The sequence below is a fragment of the Ambystoma mexicanum genome, chromosome 11 (assembly GCF_040938575.1).
Source record: "Ambystoma mexicanum isolate Mex_15411 chromosome 11, UKY_AmexF1_1, whole genome shotgun sequence".
NCBI lineage: Eukaryota > Metazoa > Chordata > Amphibia > Caudata > Ambystomatidae > Ambystoma > Ambystoma mexicanum.
In genome coordinates, this window is record NC_090934.1 from 468717560 (window position 1) to 468743975 (window position 26416).

General features: G+C 48.9%; 1 protein-coding gene across 2 annotated transcripts in view; it reads right to left on the bottom strand.

Moving 5' to 3' along the window:
* CD82 (CD82 molecule) overlaps nt 1-26416 on the bottom strand; it is a 339614-nt gene that overhangs the window by 40047 nt on the left and 273151 nt on the right. For both annotated transcript variants that reach the window (XM_069623312.1, XM_069623313.1), the window contains exons 4-5: nt 4239-4363; nt 3112-3186 (exon numbers count right to left, since the gene is read on the bottom strand). In XM_069623312.1, the coding sequence (XP_069479413.1) occupies nt 3112-3186; nt 4239-4363 (200 nt within the window). The remainder of the gene's footprint in view (nt 1-3111; nt 3187-4238; nt 4364-26416) is intronic.

Sequence of the window (26416 nt, forward strand, 5' to 3'; positions counted from 1 at the left end):
GACCGTCTTGCTCCCTTCACCTTCCCTAGGTCGGGCGACCCGGGGCCTTCCTTATTTGGGCATGTACTTTCCCGCGAAACGTGGTTGCTTTCGCGGGCTTCTACATGTCGTTTGTGTGCCTCCAGGGTGTGGGCTGGGATGTCTGGTCCCAATACACATCCTGGGTGCCAGAGAGTCTAGGGTGGTGTGAATGCCTGGGACCACCGTGGTCCGTGATTGGTCCACGTATGGTATGTGTGTTGATGAGCGGATCTCCCATTGGCTCCCCTCCGTTTTGGCGCGAAGGGAACCGTGGATAAGAGGGAGCTGGAAACACCACTACCATGTCGATCTCCTGAGTTCTCACGAACAAAGGAATACAGGAGCCAAGTATCCTGCAACCAAGAGGCTGGACCGAGGAATCGCTGGTGACCCGCTGAAGGAATCCTCCTTTGCACTGCTGTCGTCCTGTGAAACCCTTTCCTCCTTGGATCGAACCAGAAGGCCTGTACTGGTGCTTCGACCTTTGGAATAGCAGGAACAGCTATTCCCGGCGACTTCATCATCTCCTGCCAAGTAAGCCTTCGGAAGTGTCTCTGGGCCATCCAGTTGACTGACCAGCTTACAAGGGAGTCCTGCTCTGTAACTGCTGCCAGGTTGTGCTGCATTTCGATTCCTTGTCACTCTCCCACGCTTCGTACACTTGGCGTTCCCAAGTCTGAAGGGAGGAGTGGTCATTTGGCTTGAATACACACGGCCGCTCCGTTGTCCTGCTGCGGCAACAAAACTGTGCTGGTTTCGTCGATTGGGACGTCTTTTTGCTCTACACGACTACGAGGCGTTCCCTGCTCTTCTGAACCTGCCAGCTGCTGAAACTAACGTGGAGAAGCCTGGGTCTGCTTGCTTCGGGGACCGGTGAGTAGTTTAGCTAGGATCTGGTCGCCCTCCTGCAGTATCCCATTGCTTTTCCCTGCTGTGTAAAAACAGCACCCTTTTGCCGTACTCGCGCTCTGCTTCTGCTCGCTGTGGAGGCTGCGCTTGAGTTGCGGAACCTGTTCTCCTTCTGCTGTGCACTAACCCGAACTGCCAGACTTCCTCCGAAGAGCTTCCCCTTTTGCCCGTTGGCACCGGCGTGGCAGGTACTTTGAGCACAAGGCTCCACTCTTCGCAGGGCTCGGACTTCCATCTAGTTAGGTGCCTCTGAAGGCGAACTGAGTCTAAAGCGTTATCGCACTGCCTGTTTTCCTTTCCTTTCAGGTGGACTACATATTTCGTGCTTTAAACGCTTGCGACTGTGTATTTGTATATATATTGTGTTGATATGGTATGTGTTGGTTTAGTATTGTGATATTGTGATTTTCTCGCTACGGTCATTGTTTTAAAGGCCTTAAAATAAATGGGTATCTATTTTTGATATAACAACTGTTTGGAGTAGTTTGTAAGCGCTCTTGCTTTGTGTGCTCATTGCGGGCTTTCAGTCACCCTCACCCCTCTTGAGACCTAGTCTTGACCGCCACGATCGCTACCTTGATTGGTCTGGCTTGTCCAGAGGTTACCCTGTTCCAAGTAATTAGGTTGGCCTTCTGAACTTCTGCGCCACCAGGACAGAGTTCAGAAATCCGTCTTAACATCAATCCACTGTAGAACTTTGCTTTATAAAGGAAGGGGAAAATGTATGTTACTAGATTCATCTTTTGGCTCCCAGAAGAAGGATTCACTGTTGGCAATACAGTCTATTTCAAATCCTTCTGCCATAGCACTGAATACATAAGGCTCCAAGCCAGAGGCAAGCTCTGATCCCTACCCACCCCCAAGGGCACATTTAGGGTGACACTGCTGTCACCCATGTCTCTCTTCTGCTTGCACATTGGAACCAGGATCCTACTCACTTGAGGTAAAGGAACCCCCCGATAGGGGCCAGACAATCTTCCCGGAGAGGAAGTGCATAACCAAGAACTGCACAGGGCTCTGGAGACCCTGTATTGGGCCTTCCAGCACTTCAGAAGTCCAGAAGGAGCTTAGAACCCGGTTAACCATCTGAAGACCCTTTCAACCAGGGGCAACTCATTTTGACCTGCTGCAGGACTTGCACTGCGGATTTTGGCACTCTACTAAACTTGAACCATTTACCTGCTCTTCGAGACGTCCAGACGCTGACTCAACTAGACCCATTTGACTCAGTTGAAGCAGCAGATTTCACCTGTTGAAATCCATCAACTTGCCACTCTCGATTGCCATCTCGACCCAGCAGAGGCATTACCCCACTACCAACTCACCCACGGACGCGAACCACTGGAAGAGTTGACTCAGCCCATTTCCAATGTCAACTCTATCCTCTAGAAACCTGTGCCTCGAACCGACTGGACTACAGTGACTGGACTACAGTAAAGCACCTAGAAGCCTGGATCGACACCGTTCCCCATTAATATCACCTACCACCCTCTTTTTCAGATATGCCAGAGCGCCTGCAGACCGTGCAAATGGCAGGGGTATGCAGTATAAATTCCAAAAACATAACATACCTGGGCAGATTCCAAGACAGCCAAAATGCTAGCAATACAAACATGCAAAATGCAAAGATACACATGTCATGACCATAGGCAGAGGCGTTTTAATATTTAGCACCAATATATAAAAATCACACATAATTTAGGCATAATTTAGGAGGACATTACAAATGAGGGTTTCAGTGTCTAGTTCAAATTAAATCATTCACTTTCAGCACAATGTACAAGAAACATATTAGTCCAAAATAATGTGTTATTGTTGCTCCTCAAGGAGATTTACAAGATTTAACCATTTTAACACATACGCTTTATAAGAAATATATGGAGATATGCTGGCTGCAGTAAGGAAAATCTGCACACTTGCAAAGGAAAACTGATTTGTGGGTATGTGTAGGAATGTTCACGCCCACAGTTCGGACTTTGATTCAGTGTGACGTACCCATATGCCCAACGATCTAAGGTGTTAAACGTTACTGGGAAAGAACAGGGACCACCTGGATCTATACATGCGCTGCAGATCATCACCAAAGCACCCCACTCTCCTCAAGCATTATCAACACTTGGAAAGCCCATCCATATGTGCCCTTTGTCAACATTTAAGATATGGAGCAAAAGGTAGACTTACGGTATCTCGCTGCATGTAGATGAGGACTCCGGCTGCCACCTGGGCAATGAGGATTAGCAGCAGGCCTGTGAAATACTGCAAAGAAGGAAAGAACGAACAAACCCGGGTTAGCTCGAGACATGGGATGGGTGCGGGCCACACTCCCATTGACCTTTCTGAAGCACAGAAAGGCTAGGAAACCTTCATTTGGCCGTAGATCGTTCACCCTCTAGTCTGGAGGGGTGCAACTTTCAGCATCGCAGCCTTCGACCTTCCCCTTCGTTTCATCACTTCACCCCCTTTCTGTGCCAGGCAGTGAGACACTAAGACGTTGCACAATATAGCCATATGTTCCCGGGGTGGGGGGGGGGGGGGAGTATGTTTGGCGAGCTCAGCCTTTCTTGGCGTGTCCCACTCCCATGTAGGGAAATATGGTTTTGTGGAGCAGAGTTAGTTGAGGCGCCTAGTTGGTATGACATGGCGACACTTGCAAGCCATTCCTGCCAATTTAGGATCTGCACCAAAGACAGGAACAGGCTGTGAGCGCCCAGGTGCAAGCTAGAGCCGTCTCACTGCATTGGTGCAACAACCAATCTGCTTGGAAGATACGATTTTCCTGTATTCGCAACCACACAGGAGCCTCGGAGTGAATTACAAGTTCCCTTATAAGAAATCAAACCAAGATCCTGCAGAACATGTAGAGACTGGCCAGAAAAACGCGCTAAAAATGATCACATTATAAAACGATCCTTTGCTATTAACACAAAAAACTGCAGGGGCCGTGAGCTCAATGCAATTGATCAAATTACAAGGTGTTCCAGGAATTGACACAACCATCCTAAATATCACAGAGATTGCTAAGAATACCTACAAAACATGCACTGGACACCCTTAATGTAAGTATTGGGTGAATTTGAGAGGTAAAGAAAAGCCCTTAATGAACGGGGAGTTGTAGGGATGACTAAAAGGGGGAAGTGCCTTAATTCGCAATTCTCCAGTTCCAAAGCTAGTGCCCGAGCCAGCAGCTCCTCCATCTTCTAGGTCCCACTATAGGCGATGCATGGACACTCTGCAACACTGATGATGCCACTCCCCCCTTCCCCAGAATAGGAGAGGGCCAATGGGAGTCTGAGTCCACCATCACTCACCAGGCCCAGAAGGCAGCGAATCTCATTCACAGCTCCAATGCAGCCCAGGAACCCCATCACCATGGTGACGGCCCCCACTGAGATGAGGATGTAGGAGCCAGTCTTTAACGATGCAGAAGACTCCTCTGTAGGGGGACAAGAAAGCAGGGAATAAATGATGGGCGACACCATGTAAGGGGTATACAACAGTTTACGGGAGACACCATGTGAGGGGTATTCAACAGCTTCCGAGATCAATTCCATTTAAATACCTTCAGTTTATTACAAGAAAGGGTGAAAAAGCATGACCCAACAATAACACTTTGATTAAAAGTATATTAAAATATCCTGAAGGTTCGCAATATTACATCGACAAAGAAGTCGAATAATGAAGAAATAAAGCGCAAGACAACACAATTCATTAGTCCTCCTTTTCAAAGTTGCTTTAAAGCTCCTGTTGTTCGTTTGTTTATTTGTAAGGCGCGCAAAACCCAGGGGTATCAGGGCGCAACAGAGAGAAGGAAGGTAGGATTACATAAAAACTTAGTTACAGGTTTAAGGCACAGTTAAGTTATAGAGCATAGCCTTACATATTTCCAAATATACATACAGTTAATAACAATTAGGCAGGTCGGTTAAGGAATAAAGATATATACAGTCAGGTAGGCTAGTATCAGTTGGTGTGAGGGGGAAAGGTTCAGTCATGGGGATCATTGGATCGTAACCAGGTGAGGGTGTTTCACCTAAAGCTGTAGTAGGATTGGTCTGTTCTAATGATGAGTGGGAGAGCGTTCCAGTGTTGGGCTGCCAAGACAGGGAAGCTGCTGCTTTTGTCTATATGTGGGTACCTGAAGGCAGTAAGAGTTGATCCATACGCTTTGCTTCATCCGGCCTCTTGACTGGATGATGTTCTTTGAAGACAAGGGTTGGGTGGCCCTGCGAACCTGGGTTCCCAACACTTACACTGCCAGTCAAACAGGTCTTAAAAGGGTTCCTCCATTGTGTATCCGCAGAGTCTTGTGGCCAGTCTTTGAGAGTTCGAGAGTCTGTGTATCATAACGACGTGACTCAGCTGTTGAAAAAAGGTGTGTGACTCTACAGAACGTGATTACATGTGCTCATGTCCACAAACAGCAAGCAGATAACCAAGAGGAGTAAGCAATATTCTGCTATTTTACACTCTAAACAACATGCACCCGAAACGCTACGGCTGTAGACACTCAAGAAAGGAGGGGTTATCGTAGCGGGTGCATCGTTTACCTGTGGCACAGGTCTGCCACCTTACTGTGCATGTTAAGAGCACAGAGAGTTTGGACTTGGTTAGTCGAGTTTTAAAGAAGTTTTGATTGGAATAACTTCGAATATGCTGAGACATTGTGAGGCATGACAAGTACCTGGAATCATAAAATAAGGCCCTGTTCTCAATACTGCATGCCATCCAGGCTGTTCAGCACTTGTAATTTTCCTGCGTCCAATAAAGTCACAATGATTGATGTATGCGGAAGAAATGACTTATGCCACACTTATTTCTGTGCATTCCACGGCTACTATCTGATGACAGACTCCATGGAACTTTGAAAGGTAATGCACAGTACCACCTCCCATATTTTACAGTCGTTCCAACAAATTTTTCCAATAAGGGGATTTGTTGTGTTCATTTTATAGAATCTTCCAGAAGTATGGAAGTCTAACACAAGGAACAGAAGTGAGGCACGAGGAAAAGTGATGCAAGGCCGAGATAAGAAAGGGAACTCACTCCGAAGCGGACTACAAAGATAGGTGGGAGAAAGGGGCATTATGGTGCAAAGACGGTGCAAAACCATTTTAAGAGGACCCTTTGAAAAGTAGCGTAATGATCCGAAAAGTGGTTGCTGCATCATGCCAGGTTCTGTCAGTCACAACCACTTCTACAGCTATGCTTATAGCCATAACTTCCACTGGAAGGCACGGTTATTCACCATTTATTCATTTACTGGACATGTGTATGGTGCCTATACACAAGTGTTTCCGTGCGCCACAAGGCAAGAAGGGGAGTGGAGGGGACACATGGGAAATCAAAGGAAAAACAAGAACAAAAGAAACGGTTATATTGGCCTTGTGTCAATCCTACCGTGCAAATGACAAGGTGGTAAGTGCAAGGGGTTGGGGATAAGAGGCAGGAGAGCAATAGTGGGGGAGGGTAAGTGCTATTAACGCAAAGGGAGGCAAGTGCCTGGGGCAAGGGGTCGGAGTACAGTGGGCAAGAGGACTGGGTTGGCATAGTCTGGGAAAGGGTGCCCAAGGGCAAGTGCTGGCAAAGGAAATAGACAGGGGGAGTGGTCTGGACCCTGTAGGACTCTGAAGGGACCAGGCCCCAGTGACCGTTCGCCGCAACAGGTGGAGAGCTTAGCACGGGAGGAGGAAGAGGGAAGGATGAAGAGAAAAGTAAGGTCTTGAGAAGTTGCCGGAACTGAAGAAGATCCGGCTCAAGTCTGAGGGGGTGGGTGGAGGTGTTCCAGAGGGAGGTGCCAGCTGAAGCGAGGGATCTACCTACCACTCTCGGCTTGGAGAAACGTTTCAGCTGAGTTGGACCCAGAGAGTCAAAGGATTCTGGCTGGGTGGTATTTCGGGAGGGCAAGCTGGATGTAGAGAGGTCCCAGGCCCCAGACATTCTTGTGGATGATCCAAAGGGTTTGGAATTTGATCCTTGCAATCACCGGGAGCGATGTTAGGGCTGGCGAGATGCGGTGCCTGGGGGCTTGAGAACAAGGATAAGTCTCACAGTCCTATGCTGGATTAGTTGGAGAGGGCAAAGTGAGGAAAGAGGAAGGTTTAGGAAAAGGCTGTTGCAGTAGTCAAGCCCAGAGAACCAGGGGTCTGGAGACGATGAGCTTCTGACTGGGGTCAAGAAAGGTAGAATGCCCCTGCGGAGGTGAAGTTGGAAGTTGGACTTCTTGGCTAGGTCCGTAATGTATGTGGAGAAGGAGAGAGGAGGCAAAGATGATGCTGGGGTTTTTGGCCTCACAAGTGGGTGAGGGGAGGGGACCCAAGGAGTCTGGCGAGAGTGTGTGGGGGAAACTAGGAGCAGGCATCCCAATAAGATGGATCTCTAGCCTGCTAGCATTGAGGCAGAGATCATTGGTCATCGACTATCGGCCTCGAAATAGATGTCTTGCTCAGTAACAGTGTGAGCCTACCCACTGAGCTGCCAGCCCTACAATGTACCTCGGCATGCGTACCCTTGTACTCTGCACAAGGCCATTCCATGCTCTTCCCTGTACGATCTCCACAGTCATGCTCTCCACTGGCTCCTCTCTTCCGCTTCCCCTCCAACTATCCACTCTTCTCACATTACCGGCACCAACCTTATCTACACTCCTGCACTCCCATCCTGAGCTCCCCCCACCTCCAACTACACCCCCTCCAATCTTACCCGTGGTCTCTGGAATGCCCCCTCATTCATTGCTCCCACTGCTACTGCCAGCATCTTTCCATTGCCACATTTACTGCTCGGATTTAGCTACTTTCTCCCACTCTCCCAGGCTGCGCAAGGAAGGCACTGAAGTAGGTCTTCCAAACAACTGGGCCTGCCATCTGTCCAGCGGTGACAGGCGATTTGTTTTTTTTTTTAATGGAGGGTTGTAAATTGTTCCTAGCAATTCGCGCACACAAGGGCTGAGCATAGCAAGGGAGCACACGCCAACTCCGCCAGGAGTCTCCAACTGGGAACACTTTTAGAATTGGTTAAAAACAGTGCATTTTCCATTAGAATATTTGTGAAAAATAAGGTTAAAATGTCCAGCAACTTACAACTGATTCTCTAGGGAAACATGAGAAATCCAATAGAGATTAGTTCACGAACAGTAGCATTTTCAAACGTATTCAGAATGCCTGTTCCCACATCATATGACAGCATTGCCACTGTTAAAACACACGCAATGGCTTTGTCCAATAATGTCAGTACTGTCACTAAAGAATACACTTGTGCTGACTTTGGCCAATGCCAGCCGCAAGTATAATAACAGTGGTGCCATTGTAAGAATACAATAGTATTGTCTTGTCCAATAAAGTCAGTGTTGAGACTGCAAGAGTGCATTAGAGATGGCGTTGCCCACTCTGTCGTCAGTTCTGCCACTATAAGAAAACACTGGTTTTGTCGAATAAAAGACCGTCCGGCCACTATGTGAATATAACGTGTTCGCTTTGTTTAATAATGCCAGTACTTCCACTGTAAGTCTACAGCGGTGTTAGCTTGATCCAATAAGCTCAGTACTGCCACTGTAAAAATACGTGGGTTGGCTTTGGCCAATAATCTCAGCTCTGCTACTATAAGAATACTCTAGTATTAGCTTTGTTCAATAAGGCCGCGTTTGCCACTGTAAGAATACGCTTGTGTGTAATGACAAATGTTTGTCCACGTGTCAAACAATTCTCTAATTTCTAGAAGATGCGCATGGTCTGAAAACAAAGGCAACATGCACCCTTTCCTTCCATCGGTTGTGCTCACTAGCACACAACTGCACAATGGAATGTTATGGCAATAGAAAGACTAGACAAAGCCGAGCAAAAAAGGAAAGTTCTGTTAAAGCTATGGAGTACCAAGGAGGTTTGGTTGACATACGTGGTTTTAGGGAGACATAGACTTGCTGAGAATTGACAAAACGCTGGCTGTATATCCACCATAGATAGCTACAAGCGATGCAGTGCCCCAGACAAATGCGACAGGAAAGAGCAGCAAATTACCGCTTTATGAATACAATTTTCTTGGGACGAATATTGCCTGGTAACACTTTGTGCCAGCAAGAAAGCACAGATCACTGACGGCAACAAATCCCGGACCTCCTTCCCCCCCAAGCACACACCTGCCACCACCATCATCCTGCGGCCTGCCTACACATTCTCACTTCAATCTCAAACACAAACACGAAAAGACGTTCACACTTGCAAACACTGAAGTATCCGATCTATGCGATCACTGCGACGCCGAAAATGTCGACCAAAAAAATGGCGACTACAAAAACAGCGAGGCGTAGTGATCGATCCCTTTTGCCCGCATCCCCAATCTGCTTCCCCTTTCCCTCCCTACTTTCAGCGGCACACTTCAGTGTGGGCTGCCGACTCCCCTCTATCCCTGTGGTGTCAGTTCCCTTCCACTAACTGGCGCCAGGGGCGTTGCTAGGGGGGGGCTAAGGGGGCTATAGCCCCTGATCTTTTGGTTGTAGCCCCTGATAGAATCTCAGGAGCTACAGCCAAAAGACTAGCTAGCCCCCAGTCCCGACACTTCCGACATCAGCTTAGCCCCGGGTCTTTTCCAGACCTAGCAACTCCCCTGACTGGCGCAGCAGGGTCCGCTGTTAAAAAAAGTTATTGTCCCCCGCTATCCATGTAATGGAAGCGGGCGACACGCCCGCCACCCTCGCTCCCCTTATTCGGTGTAATGGGAGACGGAATTTTTGCTGGTTCGAAAACAACGGTGATGGCGGGTTGGACTGGCAACCTTGTAATGAGGCCCACAGAAATGGATAGGTCGGAATTATGTGGTCGACCTTTTGGTACAATTCCAAAGTATCCATTGAATGCGCACACAAAACCACTCAACACCTTGCATGCGAACACGCATTTTTAATCACTTACTGGTCATTTTACCAACCGAATGACACCTCAGGAAAGACACCAGCACTCCCCCAGGATGACCTGCCCCTATGCACTGGCATTAAGCAAAAAGCAGGGGAAGCCATCATTCAAATCTCCCCCAGAGTCCTGATTCATGCAGGTGACTGGGCACCAGGATTTTGACACCCCTTGCAGGCCATTATTGTAGGGGTGCTCAAGAGTGCACCCATGCTAAGATGACCCTCAGCACCCAGCGGCCATGCAAGGACTAGGAAACAAAACATCTGCAGCCTTGCATAGCATATCAGGCACCCACTGGTTGGGGTACTCACGCGAAAGGAAAGCAGGTTTCCTTCATAACAAGGCCGCCTCAGGAGCACACTCTCAGCTACTCTGCAGCTGAGTGAACACTCAAATTTCATTGGGCTGCTCTTCCTGGCTCCTCGGCTAGCAGTATGATGCCCCATTGCCCTTTATGGGTGGGGCACTCATGGATTCACCCCACTTCTACCTCCTACTTCAAGCACATCACTGTTAAACTGCTTGTATGAACCCCTCTAAATTCTCATCTATTGATCCCTTGGTGAGCCAAGGATCTTCATGTCCTCAAACCCACTCTGAATGTCCTGCTAGCCAACGCCCTCATCGTTCTGATGGGAGGCTAACTGCATGCATCTCTCCACTGCTCAATGTCTTGCACTGGATTCCAACCTGTTTGACCCCTCCTTGCTTGCCGCTGCCCAGCCAACCCATGCACACATTTGGGAAATCTCTTGGTCTTCGCCCTCTCCTCTGCACTGCCCCTTACCCGCCTCCTCTTCTTCATCTCAGTTGTCCCTCATATCTCCCTACCTCTATCCCTCCCTACTATTCCCCCGATCAGAAAACAGAATATCAAACTAGACCCCATGGTTCCTCCATCTGACCAAGGTAGAGTCCTACTGCCTCAATCTCTCTCCACCAATCGTGAGCTTGATAGAACAAAAATGTAAGGTATCTAGCTCAGCACCTGCTTCTCCATCTGGAAGTCACTATCCAGCTCCCACTTTCACCTTCTCGCCAAGCCCTAGGTCACCCCTGTGATCTGTCCGCACAGACACAGCATGCTGCCGAGAGTATGCATGCGACAACACCTCCGATGCTGGCCCAAGCCCCACTCGCTTTACCCTCGTAACTGCCCTCGACTCAGCAAAATCATAATCCTGCACTAACCTGATCACCTCCCTTTGACCCCATCTGTCAACTCTCCTCTGTGCTTGCTCCTGCTTCACCCACATGAAATCTCCTCATTGCTGTCTGCCAATGACAGCCTATTACAGCTCTTCAAAAATATCAGCGATCATAGACAATCTGACCACAATCCAATCCGTCTACCTTTCTCCACTTTGTCCGAACAAACCATTGCTTTCAGCATACACCTCTCGTTTTATCATCTCCCCCTCTAACCCCGCTGAGCTGGCATCAATCTCAGATGCCAACCCATCGTGGTTCCCTGTTGAAGCTTTCACCGCTCAGACCATCAAGGAATGGCACCACCAACCTGCTCCGACCCTCCTCCCACCTTCTTCCTTCCTCTCACTTTCATCTGTGCTTTGCTAGCCAGTGGCAAGAATGCCAATGTCCTACCCAAATAAAGACATTTTAAAAAAAAAACCTCTGTCGACCAAAACAACCATGACAATGGGCCTACCCAGTCGCTCTCCTCCCGGAATACTCCAAAATCTTGCAATAGTATTTTTAAACTGTATTACTTTCCGGAGTTGACACAAAGGGCCTCTGTGACCCCCCACCCCAGTGGTCCATCTGTGTTCTTTCTTTGCGTGCTGTGCCTACTGCCAAATCCAAACACCCCTTTCCAACTTCAACTCCACTCAACTCTTCTCAATGCTCATCCTCCTAGATCTATCCGCCGCCTTTCTCTCATGTCCCTACCCTCTCTAACATTGGCAAAGATGACTCCTATCACCTCCTATCTTAACGTTCCATTTCCATCTCAGAGCACCAGCATCTTTGCTCCCAACTCCCTGCCAGTGGTTGTGCCCCAATGGTCTGTTCTTTGCCCACTTCATACAATTTCTTTCTCAGCAAATCATTCTCTTCGAATGGAGTCCATTAACAGTCACATATTGTTCTTCTTCCCTCCCTTTACCCGTGACTTTCTTCGTGGTAATCCATCCCTCTTCCATCGGCCAATGGGTGGCACTTACGTGCCTCATGCTAAACTGTTCCAAGAATGAAGTCCTCAGTCTTCCAGCATCCCACCCATCCTCCCATCCTCCCATCCCCGATAATCCTTCTCTTGGATCTCAGCCCCAATCCAAAGGCCAACCAGCTTTTGGTATTTTGGGTGATCTAAAGCTCCAGCAATTCATTGACTTCCCTGCTCTAGCCGCCAAATGTAACCTTCTGGATATCTGCACAATGTGTCTACTCCTCGCTTACCAATCCCCTCCACTCTGATCCTCCGCCATCTTGTCAGCTGCTCTGTCATTCTTCTGGGTCTTCCCCTCTTCTTTCTGCCTTCAACTTTGCTACTCAATCTTTCTCCAACCTTTAACACTCCATGAGACTAAGCCTTCTTCAAACGCCTCCGCCTAGTAGCTAAAACCATTCATGAAAATGGCCCGCACCACACAACTGGCCAACAAACTCTGGTTACTCCCCTCCTCGCGCACTACAAACTCAAGCCCTACTCCACGATAGTCCCTCCTCCTGCTGCACGGCTTCCTGCTTCCACTCCTACACCGTCCTTGCACCTGACCATTGGGACTCTCTAGCCCTGGAAATCAATAACCTAGCCACGTTCCCTGCTTTTAAAACTACCCTCACACCACTCCTCTTCAGAGCAGGAACTACAGAAGTCTCCTGAGGAGTCCACCCTGCTGAACTACTCCTCACCTCTCCTGGATGATACAAACGCATACATCTGAAGGTAACGTCAGCACCTGCACATAACGTGCATTACTTTATATTGATAGTTTGTGTTGTCCCCCATTCACTGTTCACATGTGAATCCGCCCCCTCCTCCATCCGATCGTCAGCCAACCCGTCTTCCATCGTTTGCAAAGCACCTTGTCCCGAACTGCTCCGCTTATGGGTAATATATTTTATGCTGTGCTTGCCTTCTTGCTCAATAAAGCAAATATGAATGGGAGCTGTGAGCCCCTCAGATACTTTGGGATGGTCATTCATCCTACTTTGGTTTGGAACCCTTTCATCCCCTTTCTCATCCAACATATGTATTTTAATAACACATTCGGTATTTGTTAGTTATAATTTCATTCATTTTTTATTTTTGTTATTTTGACCTTATACCGCATGAAACATCTCAGACATTCACACCTAATGGTGCAGCCTCAGCAAGTTCGGGAACAATTTGTTATATGCCACCTAGTGTCTGAGTAGACTCCTCTGGTGGTTATAATTCTCAAGATCAGCACTGGCAGGACCCAAAAATGTTGAAGCATTATTTGAGAAGACAGTCAGATGCAGCTTACATCTATTCGGGCATGACACTTCCCCGTTCGATGCCGAGCCTCGGCCAACAACTAGAAGAGAATTCTTTCCAGCAGTGACCCCAATTCTTAAGTCCATTATTCAATGGGGCTAACTGGGGCCAGGGACCACACTATCTACAATGGGTTCTCACCAGATACTCTCCCTCCAGATCTTTACGCCTCTCCAGCGACAACTCTCTGCGTATCAAGCGTTTCTCTAAACAGCGAGCTGGTGGCCGATCTCCTTCCTCGGCTGGCTCCCTCCTCTGGAATAGCCTGCCGTTCCTCTCTGTCTTGAGCCAGATCTCCTCAATTTCCAGAAGCTCCTCAAGACTTTCACCTCCTCCTTCCCCCTCTCCATCCCTTGCTAAACCCCACAGTTTGGCGAGATTGGTGACCAGCGCCCTTATATGTCCTTCTGGGTCCTAGCCTTCCCTCCCCCAAATCACCTTCAGCTTTGGCCCACTCCCAGCACTTACCTTTGGGCACCCACTGGTCTTTGCTGACTCTCAAGCCTGCACTTATTGTACTGGCAGTTGACCACTCTTACCAAGAGATCTGTGCCAGGTACTTAACAGTTTCTTGTCACTTACTCCCTAAAATGTCCCTCCGTGGAACTCCTAGCACTTACCCCTCCCCCCTCATCCCTTTTCTCCATCTCTCTCTGCGCTTGCACGTTCTGAATGCTCACAAGGCCTAGTAGGACCATCTCTTTCTCATTGATACAATATTTGCCTTTCGTTCCCATGTTCCCTCCCTGCTTGCCTGTGGGCGCTTTGGTACACAATTTCTTGATGCATAAGCGCCTTACAAACGCACAATAAATAACTATCCATGTGTCCCAACCCTTACCCCTGAATATACTTGGTGTGGAAAAAGAATGGCAGCAACAGTGCTGCCCTACCCTGTGCATGAGGTCTGGGGCCAGCACAGAAGATGTGGAGCATCGTCCTGGTCCCCCTCGTCCCGTCCCAGTCCTCCCCGTCCAAGACTTCCAGTCCCAGTGCTCCGGCACCGAGTGCTGTGCCCAATAGAGGTGTCAACAGGCTGCTTAGCACCCCAAATGCCCCCCCTCAGAACTCCCTGCCCAGCCTGCCGCTGAGCCTCCTAAAGTACCTTGGCATCTAAGAGCAGAGCCTGGAAAATGTCTAGTACTTCTACACAAGCCAAAACTGTTGGCTTTGCCTACCCTTGTTTTTAACAGGTCTTCAGTCAAAGGCATGCATGGTGCTTGTAAATAAAGTGGCTTAAAGCAGACTTTCTTAAGGCTTTTTTCGTACACCAGTAGCACGTTTGCCGCTCCAATTAAGTCCTTAACGCCCATAGGGCTGGTTTGAAATAACACTGGCAGGCACTTCGAGTGCAAAGTTTGATGTTAAGTTTTGATCAAAGCGAGCTGAAAGAGTTCCCATGAGGAGGTGTTTTGGGGTGGGGGCGTAGGAAGTGGGTGGGAATGGCCACAGGGATTAGCATGGCCATGGTCAGTCAACGGGTGGGCAAATAGCCAAACACCTAAAAGCTGTGTGTCCCCCCTCACATGCCAGTTCTCCCCATCTGTACTCTGTGCATTTGATAATGATTTCAGTGAGACAAATGATTCGTCCCCGTCTACTCTAATGCAATAGCCCAGTTTTAGACCAGTTCACGGCTGATTTTGAAAAAAGCACATGAAGGTGCCAAGGAGACCTGCAGCATGTTGGGGTGAGGACGGTCATCATGGGGAGCCCCTTCTCTGCTGGGCATAGAGGCACAAAGGCCTATCACCCGCTGCCCTTGACCAAATCGTGCCCCACGCCAACCCCCCGAACCTCCCGCCCCCCCCCGCACCCCCACACACACTGGATGACTGGATGAAATAATTCCCTTCTGCCTGGCAGAGGGGTACTTATTCTGTAATGAGGGACTTGATGCCACGATCTTGAAATTCGACTTGCCTCACATCAGTGTAGAATGGCGAAGTCCCAAGAAGAGAAAGTGACCCGGTGGCATGCTGGTGCACAACGATTCTGTGCCACACTGGTGGAGAACCAAACAGCACCCATGACCTGGTGCAACACGGGATAGCCACTTCCCAACAGGCTGATGGATACCAACACGATGCCACACGTGCGTGTTGAATGAACAACTTGTCAACAAGCATGGCTGGTCCACGTGGGGGACACCCGCCCATGGAGAACATTAGTAATAGTTGGACAATACATTGGTATACACCTGTAATTTCTCTCCCGTTGTTGGTTTGCTAGTTATCGAAGAGATAAATATGCTAATAACGTGCATTGTGAAACACGCAATAAAGGACGATAAGTGGACAAACAGGCGAGCTTGATTGATGACAACAGGTGACCCCGAAAATAAACTGCCCTCGCAGCCCCTCCAATATGTCATGGCACAGCTGGCAGATGGGATGCTGGGGAGAGGGTCATGCGGCTGCTGCCCTAGCTCTGACGGACAGCTGTGCAGTGTGTCTGGAGGGGGTGTTATAGATATGAAACGGGGCCACATTTAAACCCGAATCTAGATGCAGGGACGGCACCGCATGAATATATAAGGCGAGCGGCAGAGTGGTACTGAGATAATCGTACTTCGCACGCCTGGATCCAAAGCCGAGGGCATTCATCTCAAGTCTGGTCAGAAACCGCTCGACTGACTTTGTGATCTTGTGCAAAATCACTGTTTTACCAAACTTCACTTTCGTCGAATTAATGTGGGACTGAAAAGCTGCAGCGCCAGGGGGGGCGCTATTCCCGGTTCCGAACCGTTGGCTCCCTTGAGTCGTCTGCGTAAATTGCGCCGACTCAGATTGACGGTTTCCCTATAAACACGGAAGTAAATAGTCCCAAATACTTGGCCCAGCATCAGCTGTGCAAAAAGTCTCGGCAAGTACCGGAAAATACAGTAAGCTCCTCACACAAATAATGCATTGCTTGCAGACCGTGCTTCTGCTTGCACCAAACACAATGCAAGCAGTGACACCACTTGTGCACCCTAGGCCGAGTGAGTCCTTATGAGATGATGTGGCCCTTGTGCTCCAACCAACACACCGCGTGCCACCTGTAAAACGGGAGACTGTCGTTTCTACTGGAGGCCACCTACTAGACGAGGCACCCCTTGAGCTCCCCCACCTTGTGGGTGCCAGATGAAGCACCCTAATAACCTTTCACCTCGCGGAGGTTGCATGTTGGGTGTGGCACCCGGTCTAACCTGTGGGTGCCACATGCGAGGTGAGGCACTGCAACTTGTGGTTGTCACATGCTGGGTGAGGCATACCGCCTGCCCTCTTTGGTGGCCACCCTACGAGATGAGGCACCACGAATGAGCGCTATAAAGCAAAAGGCCACCTGCCCAAACAGTTGCGCGCTCTACACAGACAGGTTTCATGCCTGCAGCAGTCACGTGGGACTCTGGGAGAATGTCACCAAGACAAGATGGCAGATGAGGCTGGGCAGGTTGATCGTGCAGCAGGCCTTCCGGAAGTAGAAGGGGGAGGATGTTCCCCAGTCCATGTTGGGCTAACCGTACAGACCTACCCACCACCCAAACAACCCCCTCAACCGTTCCAATTTGGCATATGGCGGTCTCTAACCCACACATTCTCTCCTACTCACAGCCTCGCGGTTATACGCCTACATCTCTATCACACTATCCTACAGCAGAACTCATCTCCAAGGAAATATTTCACAACCAAGAACCTACCTCCTTGCCCTATATCCCCCTTTCCCCAAGAAACTCGTTACCTCTCAAATCTTACCCAATCCCCATCAGACGACTCACCAGGTGCAGCGCACTTAACAAGCACCTACCCTTCCCTTCCCTTCTTCTATCAACACCCCAAACAATCCCATTTTACAAACCAAAGGGCTTCCCCTATGTCTAAGTGGGCCACCTACACACTCCCACCCAAAAAAAAAAAAACGATACCTCATCTGCAAACAGGGAGGCCAACATTACTGGGCGACGGGCACTTGACGGCCATTTTACCTTACCTCAACTTAGCACCATCTTTCAGCCGCGACTGTCTTCACAACACTGCCAGGTTAGAATTGAGGCATGGTAACTGGCCCGGACTGGCCTATAGGTCAATGCCAAAGTGCATCTCAAATGTACTAGTGTGGGACAGATTTCATGGTTAAATTAGCTCTGTTTTTTGGTCAAAGTAGGCCAAGTATTGAGTTACTTTACTGTGCAGCTTTTAGTTTTGACCGCCGTTACTAAAACAAACATTCTTTATAAAGCACAATTTGCAACATCTCTTTATCCAAAACTTCGAACTTGGGAATTGTTCATATAGGTTGCCATTTGCAACCCTGTGGCTGTACCACTTTTTCATCGTTGCCTGTGTAAATTGCATGCCCCAGTCCGACCCTGCTGGTACTCACCTGAACTAGCAGAGCAGCGACTTGCCACCTGGGTAAACACCATCCAACCCACTTGCTCTACAGCAGCAGAGCAGGTGGGTGAACAGGCAGGTGTTGGCCCAGAAACATTTCACCTTCAGGCTACCATAAAAAATAATTAAATAAAGTCAGAGAAGCAGTGATCAAAACTTTTAGCAAGCGGCCTATAATGTAGGCCTGGCTCTACCTTTCTTAATGTCCCAAGTGTTTGAATGGGGTCATCACCTTGCTTGCTTCTGGACAGTTCCCACGGAATTTCTCCCACTGTAAACAAGAGAATCAGCGGCTATGTTTTTGACCCCAGGAATATGACGTGCTCTGACTTCGATGTTTAATGCAAGCATGCCCTTGTTGAGTTCTCTAAGCAGCCTTGAAACCCTTGTATTGCTCGATGACCCTTGATTTATGATCTGGACCACGGCTAGATTGTCTGATCAGAGCAACACCTTTCTGTATTTTAACTGTTCACCCCACATTTTAAAGGCTACCACAATGGGGAGCAACTCTAACAACGTGCTGTCCCTAGTGATCCCTTTTTGATGCCACTCTGTTGGCCAAGCCTTACCACACCAATTGTTGTCCAGAATTGCCCCAAAACCCAGGGAACTTGATGAATCTGAATAGTTTGAGCCTGTCGCTACTGGCCCACTCTTCCCTCCAAATCAGCACCCCATTGAAATCATCCAGAAACTTTTCCCACATCTCGAGATCCTCGCTTACTCCGGCTCCCAGCCTGACATGTTGGGAGGCATGTTACAACCCCACTGTTTTGAGCTCAATACTTCTTGCAAACACTTTACCTGCTGGGATGACTTTTCCCGCAAAATTCAGGTTACCTGCCAGTGACTGGAGCTCTTTCAGAGTTGCCTTGCTCCACCGCCTCAAAACCTTGATTGTCTCTTTCAATCTCATCACCTTGTCCTAGAGCAGTCTGCACTCACCCTTGACTGAATCAATTTCTATCCCTAGGAATGTCAAACACGTAACCAGACCCACTGTCTTACCTTCCGCTAGTGGGACCCCCATCCCCTTCATCAATCCCTGGAATGTACTCTCGAGTGTCCCGCACTCCGCGGTCCCCTCTTTGCTGATGAACAAGCAATCGTTGAGGTAATGCAAGACCCCTCCCTCTTGTACCTCTTGCTTCAAAGCAAACTCCAAGAAAGTGCTAAACGCCTCAAAATATGCAAACAAAATAGCGCAGCCCATTGGCAAATAATATTTATAGAAATACTGGTCTTGCACCTAAAAGAAATCAAGAGAGCAAAACGATAAGCCAAACGTCTCTGGATGAAAACCAAATTTGCCCTCCATAAAAATTGTCCTGGGAGGATAGCTCAGCGGCAACGTGCGCGCCTTGGAAGCAAGACGACATGAAGCAACACAGGTTCGATCCCCGGGTCCGCGCTTAGATACCTCTGGGTGTTTAAGCGCGTTATAAATACGCAACTAAGAGAAAAACAATTACGCAACTACAAAACAATTCCTGTAACAGCGCCTCGATGCCTGCGGGCTGTGTGAGCGCTTTAAAAATGTAAAATAAAAAAAAAATAAAAAGCCTGGAATGCATTTAAGAAAACATACAAAATTGCTATTTACAATGCTGAGAAATACTTCTATGAGAACCTAATTACTATGGCTAATAACAGAGTTAAAGAACTCTTCAGTGTTTTAAAGAAAATTGAAAACCCTGGCCAACAGGCTATCTCATTTATTTCTTCCAAAAACGACCAATCAAAATCAAAATGTTTCTGCTGATAGTTTTAGGGGCCAGAGATGAGATCAAAACATCAGTAGTGGCTGTTCCAGATAATAACCCTACAACTATGAACAATCGGAATACAATTAGTGATCCCTCCGGAAACCACGCAGGTGGAAGTACAGGATTTTACCTTCCAAGATAAACATAGCAGGGCTCTTGGAAATTATGAAAAGCATGCATCGCACACCTTGCTCCGGGGACATTCTTCCTGCTAAGATAATTCTAGCAAATGTAAACATTTTTGGTCCGTTCCTCACTCGCTTTATACATTCTTACTTTAAACATGAAAGTGAACCCAGAAGTATAAGGCAAGTTACGGTTACAAATCTAGTTAAAAAAGTGGGGAAAGACCCCAACGATGTATCCAATCTTAGACCGATCACGAACACTCTTTTTTCTTGAAAATTCTTAATAAAGTTGCTACGAAACAATTTCAAGATTTCTTGGAACACCAAAATGTTACTCATCAGAAACAGTCATGTTTTAGGCCCTACTAAAGTACGGAAAGCACACTTGTGCACCTACAGTTAGACATGCGGGACATTATGGACTCAGGATGATGTGGCCTGCTGGTCCTTTTGGACCTGTGGGCGGCATTTGATTTAATGGATCATGACATCTTAATGGCAGCTTTGGAAAAAACAGGAAACTGCTCTCCAAGTGTTATGAAGTGGATCCACTCATTGTTGTCCTAAAGAGTCTCAGCTGTTTGTTGGGGGGAGGCTTTGTCCGATTATACTCGGATTACCTTCGGAGTGCCCCAAGGGGCATGTTTGTCCCCTGCCCTTTTTAATCTCTATATCAAGCCTTTGTGCGATCTACTGGAGGATTTGAACATCCGCTTCACCAATTATGCTGATGATACTCAGCTGTTGGTGAGAGTGGATGGAAACTAAATGATGTTTTTAAAACTGTAAAACAGTGGATGGCGGAACACTGGATGTGTCTTAACGATGCAAAATCAGAGTTACTGCTGTTTGGCTCTTGTCCCCAGGGATACAAATTAGATCAAAGATATTGAAGACATAAAGACGTTGGATGGATGTGTGATCAAAACAAAGACTGAAGTTAAAACACTGGGCACAGTCCTGGATTGCAATGTTATCATATATAACATATCACATATCACATATGCCCAAGTGAACAACATTACTCATAATACACAATACCACTTGAAACTTCTCAGGAAAATGAGACCACTAATCTCCGAAAAAAATTATCGAGAATGGATTATTGTAATGACTTGCGGGGAGGTGCATCTAAAAAGAGTTTACATGCCCTACAAGTGGTTCAAAATAATGGTGTGCGCATTATAAAACAAGTTCCTTGTGGTGAACATATCACTTTACATCAAAGGCATCTTATAAAAGCCAGAATCCAATTTAAAATAGCAATCTTTACCCATAAAGCAGTCTATGGCACTTCCGCAGAATACTTCAAGAAAAGAATTACCATTACCACCTATCAGCCCGCTAAACTACTGCGTTCAAGTAACACTATGTTGCTAAACTGTCCGTGCCCTAAACGGATGAAAGCCAATGAAAAATCATTTACAAACGTAGCTTCCTCTGGTTGGATCACCCTTCCGATGAATCTAAGCCTGGATCGCAACTTCTCCTCATTTCGAAAAGGGCCTGAAAACGCACCTGTCGAATAGCTATTCATTATGACTCCTAATCGACATATGAGCTTGATCCTTGTGTACATTTATTTACCTTTTCTGTATTGTCCTGTGCGTCTCTGTGTGCCCACGCCCCAATGCCCGTCGGGCTTTCGGCATGTAATAAAACCATATAAAATAAAACAAAGAAGAGCAAATTAAACTGCAAATGGCAGGTCGAAATGCCCATAATGTAAGACCCTCAAAAAAATAAAACAAATCGAATTGAAAGACACTACGACTAAGGGATTTTCAAGCAAGTTTTTATTTGCAGTGGACGTTTTTTAACTCACTCTTGGAAAAAGGAGAAAAACATAATTCTGCGTTAGAAATGTTTTATGTAAATTTTTTGGCCTAGTGACTAGAACAGGCTATGGAAAGAGAATGGAATGGTGAACGGTAAGGAAAGAAGGAGAAAAGAAATCAAAGGAGAGCAAGGGAGCCTAGAAGAGAAACAAGGAGCTACAAATGCGGGGTCCCGGGGGGGAACGCAAAGCGTTTCCCCCCGGGGAAGTTTTTGGCGCTGCACACGGCCAGCGAGTGGCCGTGGGGGCAGAGCGCCCCACTGGGGTATTTAAGGGGGCAGGGAAGGTTCGGGAGGCAGGCAATGGTTGGACTTGGCGATTGTCAAGTCCTGTTGCCTGCTCCCGAGCCTTCCCTGGTAGTAGCTGGGCCTTGAGGAAGGACGAATAGTGAGGTGAGGTAGGGGAGTTGGGAAGAGCGGGCGGTCAGGTTTAGAAAAAAAAAAAAAAAAAAAGAAAAGTAAAGGAGAGCGCGCATTTATAGGAGGGGTGCCGTAGATAAGACACCCCTCACTTGTTACCTTGGGTCCCCGTTATCTCCGGGCCTCATAGCGGGGGCTGTGCAGGAGGTCGGGGGGCAGTAGGGCCCCGGGTGTTCCCTGAAGTGGGGCCGGCGGGTTGGTTCTTTCGTTCGTTGCCGGCGGGGTGGAGGGCCGGGGGAGGGAGTGAGCGCGGGCTAGCCCCCTTTTCCTCCACAGCTCTGCTGTCGGTATCCCGGCTTCGGCGCCGAGGGGGGCGGGGTGTCAGCGCCTTTGTGAAAGGGGGCAGTGCAGCCCTATTAAAGGGGCGGTGTGTGTTTCTCTGAGGAGTGCGGTGAGGCTTGAGCACCGCCAGGTGGCAGTGTGCCTGGGCATTGCTGCATCGATAGTTGGTGCCTGGGCTGTGGTTTTGGGCTCTTGCTTTGGGGGCTGGGTTACGTAGAAGGGTGGGGGTGGTTACAAAAAAATAAAAAAAAATAAAGTTTGTTAGGGTAATAAAAAAAAAAACATTTTTTAGATAATAGAGTGAATAAATACTCAAACAACAAAAAAAAAAAGGGAAATATAATAAATAAAATAAATTAATATACACATAAGCAGAGTAGGACATATTCTGTCTGGGGGTTTCTTAGTACCAGGGGTTATTATTGTTTAATTTTACTCTGTGCTAGGTTAGCAGGGTTGGCATTTTTGGCGTAGGTCCTTGGGTAGGTTTTGGCTCGGGGGCTTAGTTAGCTAGCCTGACTGGGAATACCCCTAGTGCACAACTAGTTTGGTGTGGCACAATGTTGGGCCGGGGAGCTGGCAAGGAGGGTTTGGTCGATGCCAGGGCACTGAGGGAGGCCCTGGCAATAATCAGCAGGGCATCTAGGGCCCAGCTGGAGGGGGCGGTGGGGGAGGTCACGGGTGAGGGGGAAACAAGTGGGGGTAGGCCGCAGCGCAGAGCGACAGCCGATGGGGCTCTCGCGGCAGTGGTGGCTTGCACCCCCGCGGCGGGGAGAGGGGAGGTTTGGGAATCCAGGGGCAGGAGGTTGAGGAGGGAGATAGCCAGGAGGGCGTCTGGGGACGATATGACTTCCAGTGGGCAGCCATGTGGGGAGGTAATGAAGGATAGCTCTAAGGAAGCAAGGAGTGCTCAAAGGGAGGGGGCTCGAGGGAATAACGGTGGTGCTAAGGATGGGGCACAGAAGGGGGTACAAGGGAAGCGGGGAAGAGGGGGGGAAATACCTACGGAAGAGTGCGGGTGGGAGGAGAGGGAGGTCCCCATCAATTGAGGTGGATAGGGTGGGGTGCGGAACGGCCCCCCCGGGTAGGATGAATGAGGGCGGAGGGTGCTGCGCAGCCCCCGCTGGTCAAATGGAAGTAGAGGGTTTGAGAGCGGCCCCTACTCGGTCAGCGTACGGAGAGCCTAGAGGGTGCAGCACGGCCCCTAGCAATGAAGAACCCAGGGTGGAGGTCGGAGCGCCTTGCCCAAGAGAAGAGGACCAGACAGGGGTTTCCACGGCCCCGCTGAGAAGACGTCAAAGGAGTGGCGGGGTGGACACCCCTGGCTCGCAGGAGGATGAGCAACTCGACTGGGGCACGAGCTCGCAGCCACAATGGTATTTGATGGGTGATGAAATGGGTTTGGAGGATTATGTGGGGCAGTGGGAGGTGGATGGTTATAGGTCGGTGAGGGTAAGGGGGGAGGAGAGAAGAAGTTGGGCTTGGGATATGGAAAGACAGGTGCAGGGGGGTCGCGGGTCAAGCGGGAGGGGGAAAGGTTGGCTCGGTGAGTCCGCTGACATGTTTTGTCCCCGCAGTAGGAGCCCGATAAGGAAGGAGATGAGGAGCATTGGTGTGGACGCAAGACAGCAGACGGCGGGTGCAGAAAGAGGTGAGCGGGAAAGGGAATGTCATCTGCATGGCAGAGAGGGGTCCCAGGAGGGGGGGACGGGAAACGAAGGGGCGGGTTTGCAAGGGAGGAGGAAGGAAGTTGGTGTACAGGCCATTGGAGCCTTGGGGGCTGAGAAGAGCATTTGCTCGGTGGAGATTCAGACGGACAAGGTGGTGGAGCCATTGGGGCTCGAGGTGCAAGGGGGAAAAGAAAAGGAGGTTGAAGTGAAAGGAAAGGAGAAAAAATTGCCATACATGGGGATAACAAAGCCGTTTGGGGCGCCCTTGATGGCGGCGACCAGGGAAAAGATTCAGGCGGGGGAATTTGTAGATGTTTTTAAATTGCTCCATAGGGAAGTGAGAGCTAAGGAGGGGTCTAAAGAAGAGGAGAGGGAACTGGCTGCGCGTCCAAGGGTACCGGTGACTATTGAGAATTGGACATCGGCATTTATCATTTATGCCAGTGTTTATTGTGAAAAATTTCCTGAGCGTTGTGTGGCCCTACTTAAATATATGGACGTAATTAGGAAGGCTTTCACGAGTTTTGGGGGTTTTGCATGGGTGAGGTATGATGAGGAATTTAGAGCGAGAATGGCGGAGGTCAGTGAAGCGGTTTGGGGGGAGATAGATATGGATCTTTGGCTGCAATGGATGGCTCCAACGAGGCCTGCCCCGACATTGCATACAGCAAGTGGGCTGCCGGTGCCCTTCTGGCCCTTTCTTGGTCGCCCCGCCCATGAAGGGGTGGGGGGAGGGGGCAAAGGGCAGTCCTCAGCGGCATGTTGGGCATTCAACAAGGACGGCTGCACTAGGACCCTGCGTAGGTTCAGACATGAGTGTAGCAAGTGTGGTGGAAAACACCCGCTTACGCAGTGCTTCCAACAGGGAGACAGGGGGAGGGGGAGAGGTTCGGGCAGAGGTGTTGTGGGGAAAGGCTTTTACGCCAACTAAGGTGGGGGTTCTGCAAAAATGGTTGCAATTTCATCTGGACAGGGTTGGGGCGAAGATTTTGAGTGAAGGGTTCAGTCAAGGTTTCAGATTGGGATATCAGGGCCCAAGGGTGCGCCGGTGGGCTGAAAACTTGAAGTCAGCCAAAGAAAATGAGGAAGTGGTAAGGCAAAAGTTGAACAAAGAAATAGCGGCGGGAAGAATAGTGGGGCCATTTGATGACTTGCCGGGTGACCTAGTGATATCCCCATTGGGGGTGGTGCCCAAGAAAGCTCCGGGGGAATTTCGGTTAATACACCATTTGTCTTGGCCGGAAGGGATGTCGGTGAATGATTTCATTGCACCGGAAGAATGTGGGGTGGTATATGCAAGTGTTGACCAGGCAGTGGTGCTGGTAAGGAAAGAAGGGCGGGGGGCCTTCATAGCCAAGTGTGACATCAAAGCGGCGTTCAGGTTACTGCCGGTGCACCCGGAGGATTTTTGGTTGCTGGGTTTGCAGTTTGAGGATCACATATACATAGACAAAGCCTTGCCAATGGGGTGCACAATTTCCTGTGTGCGGTTTGAACGTTTCAGCTCATTCCTACAGTGGGTTTTTTTCATTTAAATCGGGTTGGGAGAGTGTGCTGCACTATTTGGACGATTTTCTGTTCATTAGTGGGGCAAATAGAAAGGGTGAGTGCAGAGGGATGCTAAAGTTGTTCCAGGAGCTAATGGATGAGTTGGGGGTGCCATTAGCGGAAGACAAAACAGAAGGGCCTGCAGTGGTATTGACATTTTTGGGAATTGAATTGGACTCAGTGGGTATGACCTCACGCTTGCCGCACGACAAACTGGTGGTGTTGCTGGAAAACGCAGTGGGGGCCAAGAAAATGACGCTGGTGGACATGCAGAGATTGGTGGGGCATCTGAATTTTGCATGTAAGGTGGTAGCCCCTGGGAGGACGTTTTGTAGGAACATGGCAAGGGCTATGGCAGGAGCTAAGTGCCCACATCACCGGATAAGAGTGTCAGGGTCAGTGCGGGAGGACTGCAGAATTTGGCTGCGTTTTTTGGAGAAGTTTAATGGGGTGTCAATGTGGTTGCATGGGGACCCGGTGACATGGGAGGTACAGATATTTTCGGACGTGGCAGGAGCAGGGGGTTTCGGAGTGTTTTGGGGGGGGAAATGGTGTGCGGAGAAATGGCCTTAACTGTGGTTGAAGGAGGGGAGGAGTATAGCATTCCTTGAGTTTTTCCCACTATTGGTGGCATTGGAGCTGTGGGGGAAGGAATTGCGGGATAGGAAAGTGAATTTCAATGTGGACAATGAATGTGTGGTCCACGTGGTAAACTGGCAGTCAGCAAAGGATCAGAGGGTGGCAAGACTCATGAGGGAGTTTGTGCTGAGATGCATGGAACTGAATGTGGCGTTTATGGCAACATATGTGCCGGGGAAGAATAATGGCATTGCTGATGCATTATCTCGTTTTCAATGGCAGAGATTCCATGGAATGGCTCCGGAGGCGGATCAGGAGGGGCAGCAGATTCCTGAAGAGCTGTGGAAGTTAGGAAGATGAGAGCTTTGGCTTTGGTGGAGGGTTCATTGGCCGTGGGCGTCTAAGGAGGCATACAGGAGGGCATGGGAGGATTTTATTGGGGGGGCGCGTAGTTGGAAGGGCACATGGGATGCGGAAGAGAGGAGGAGGGA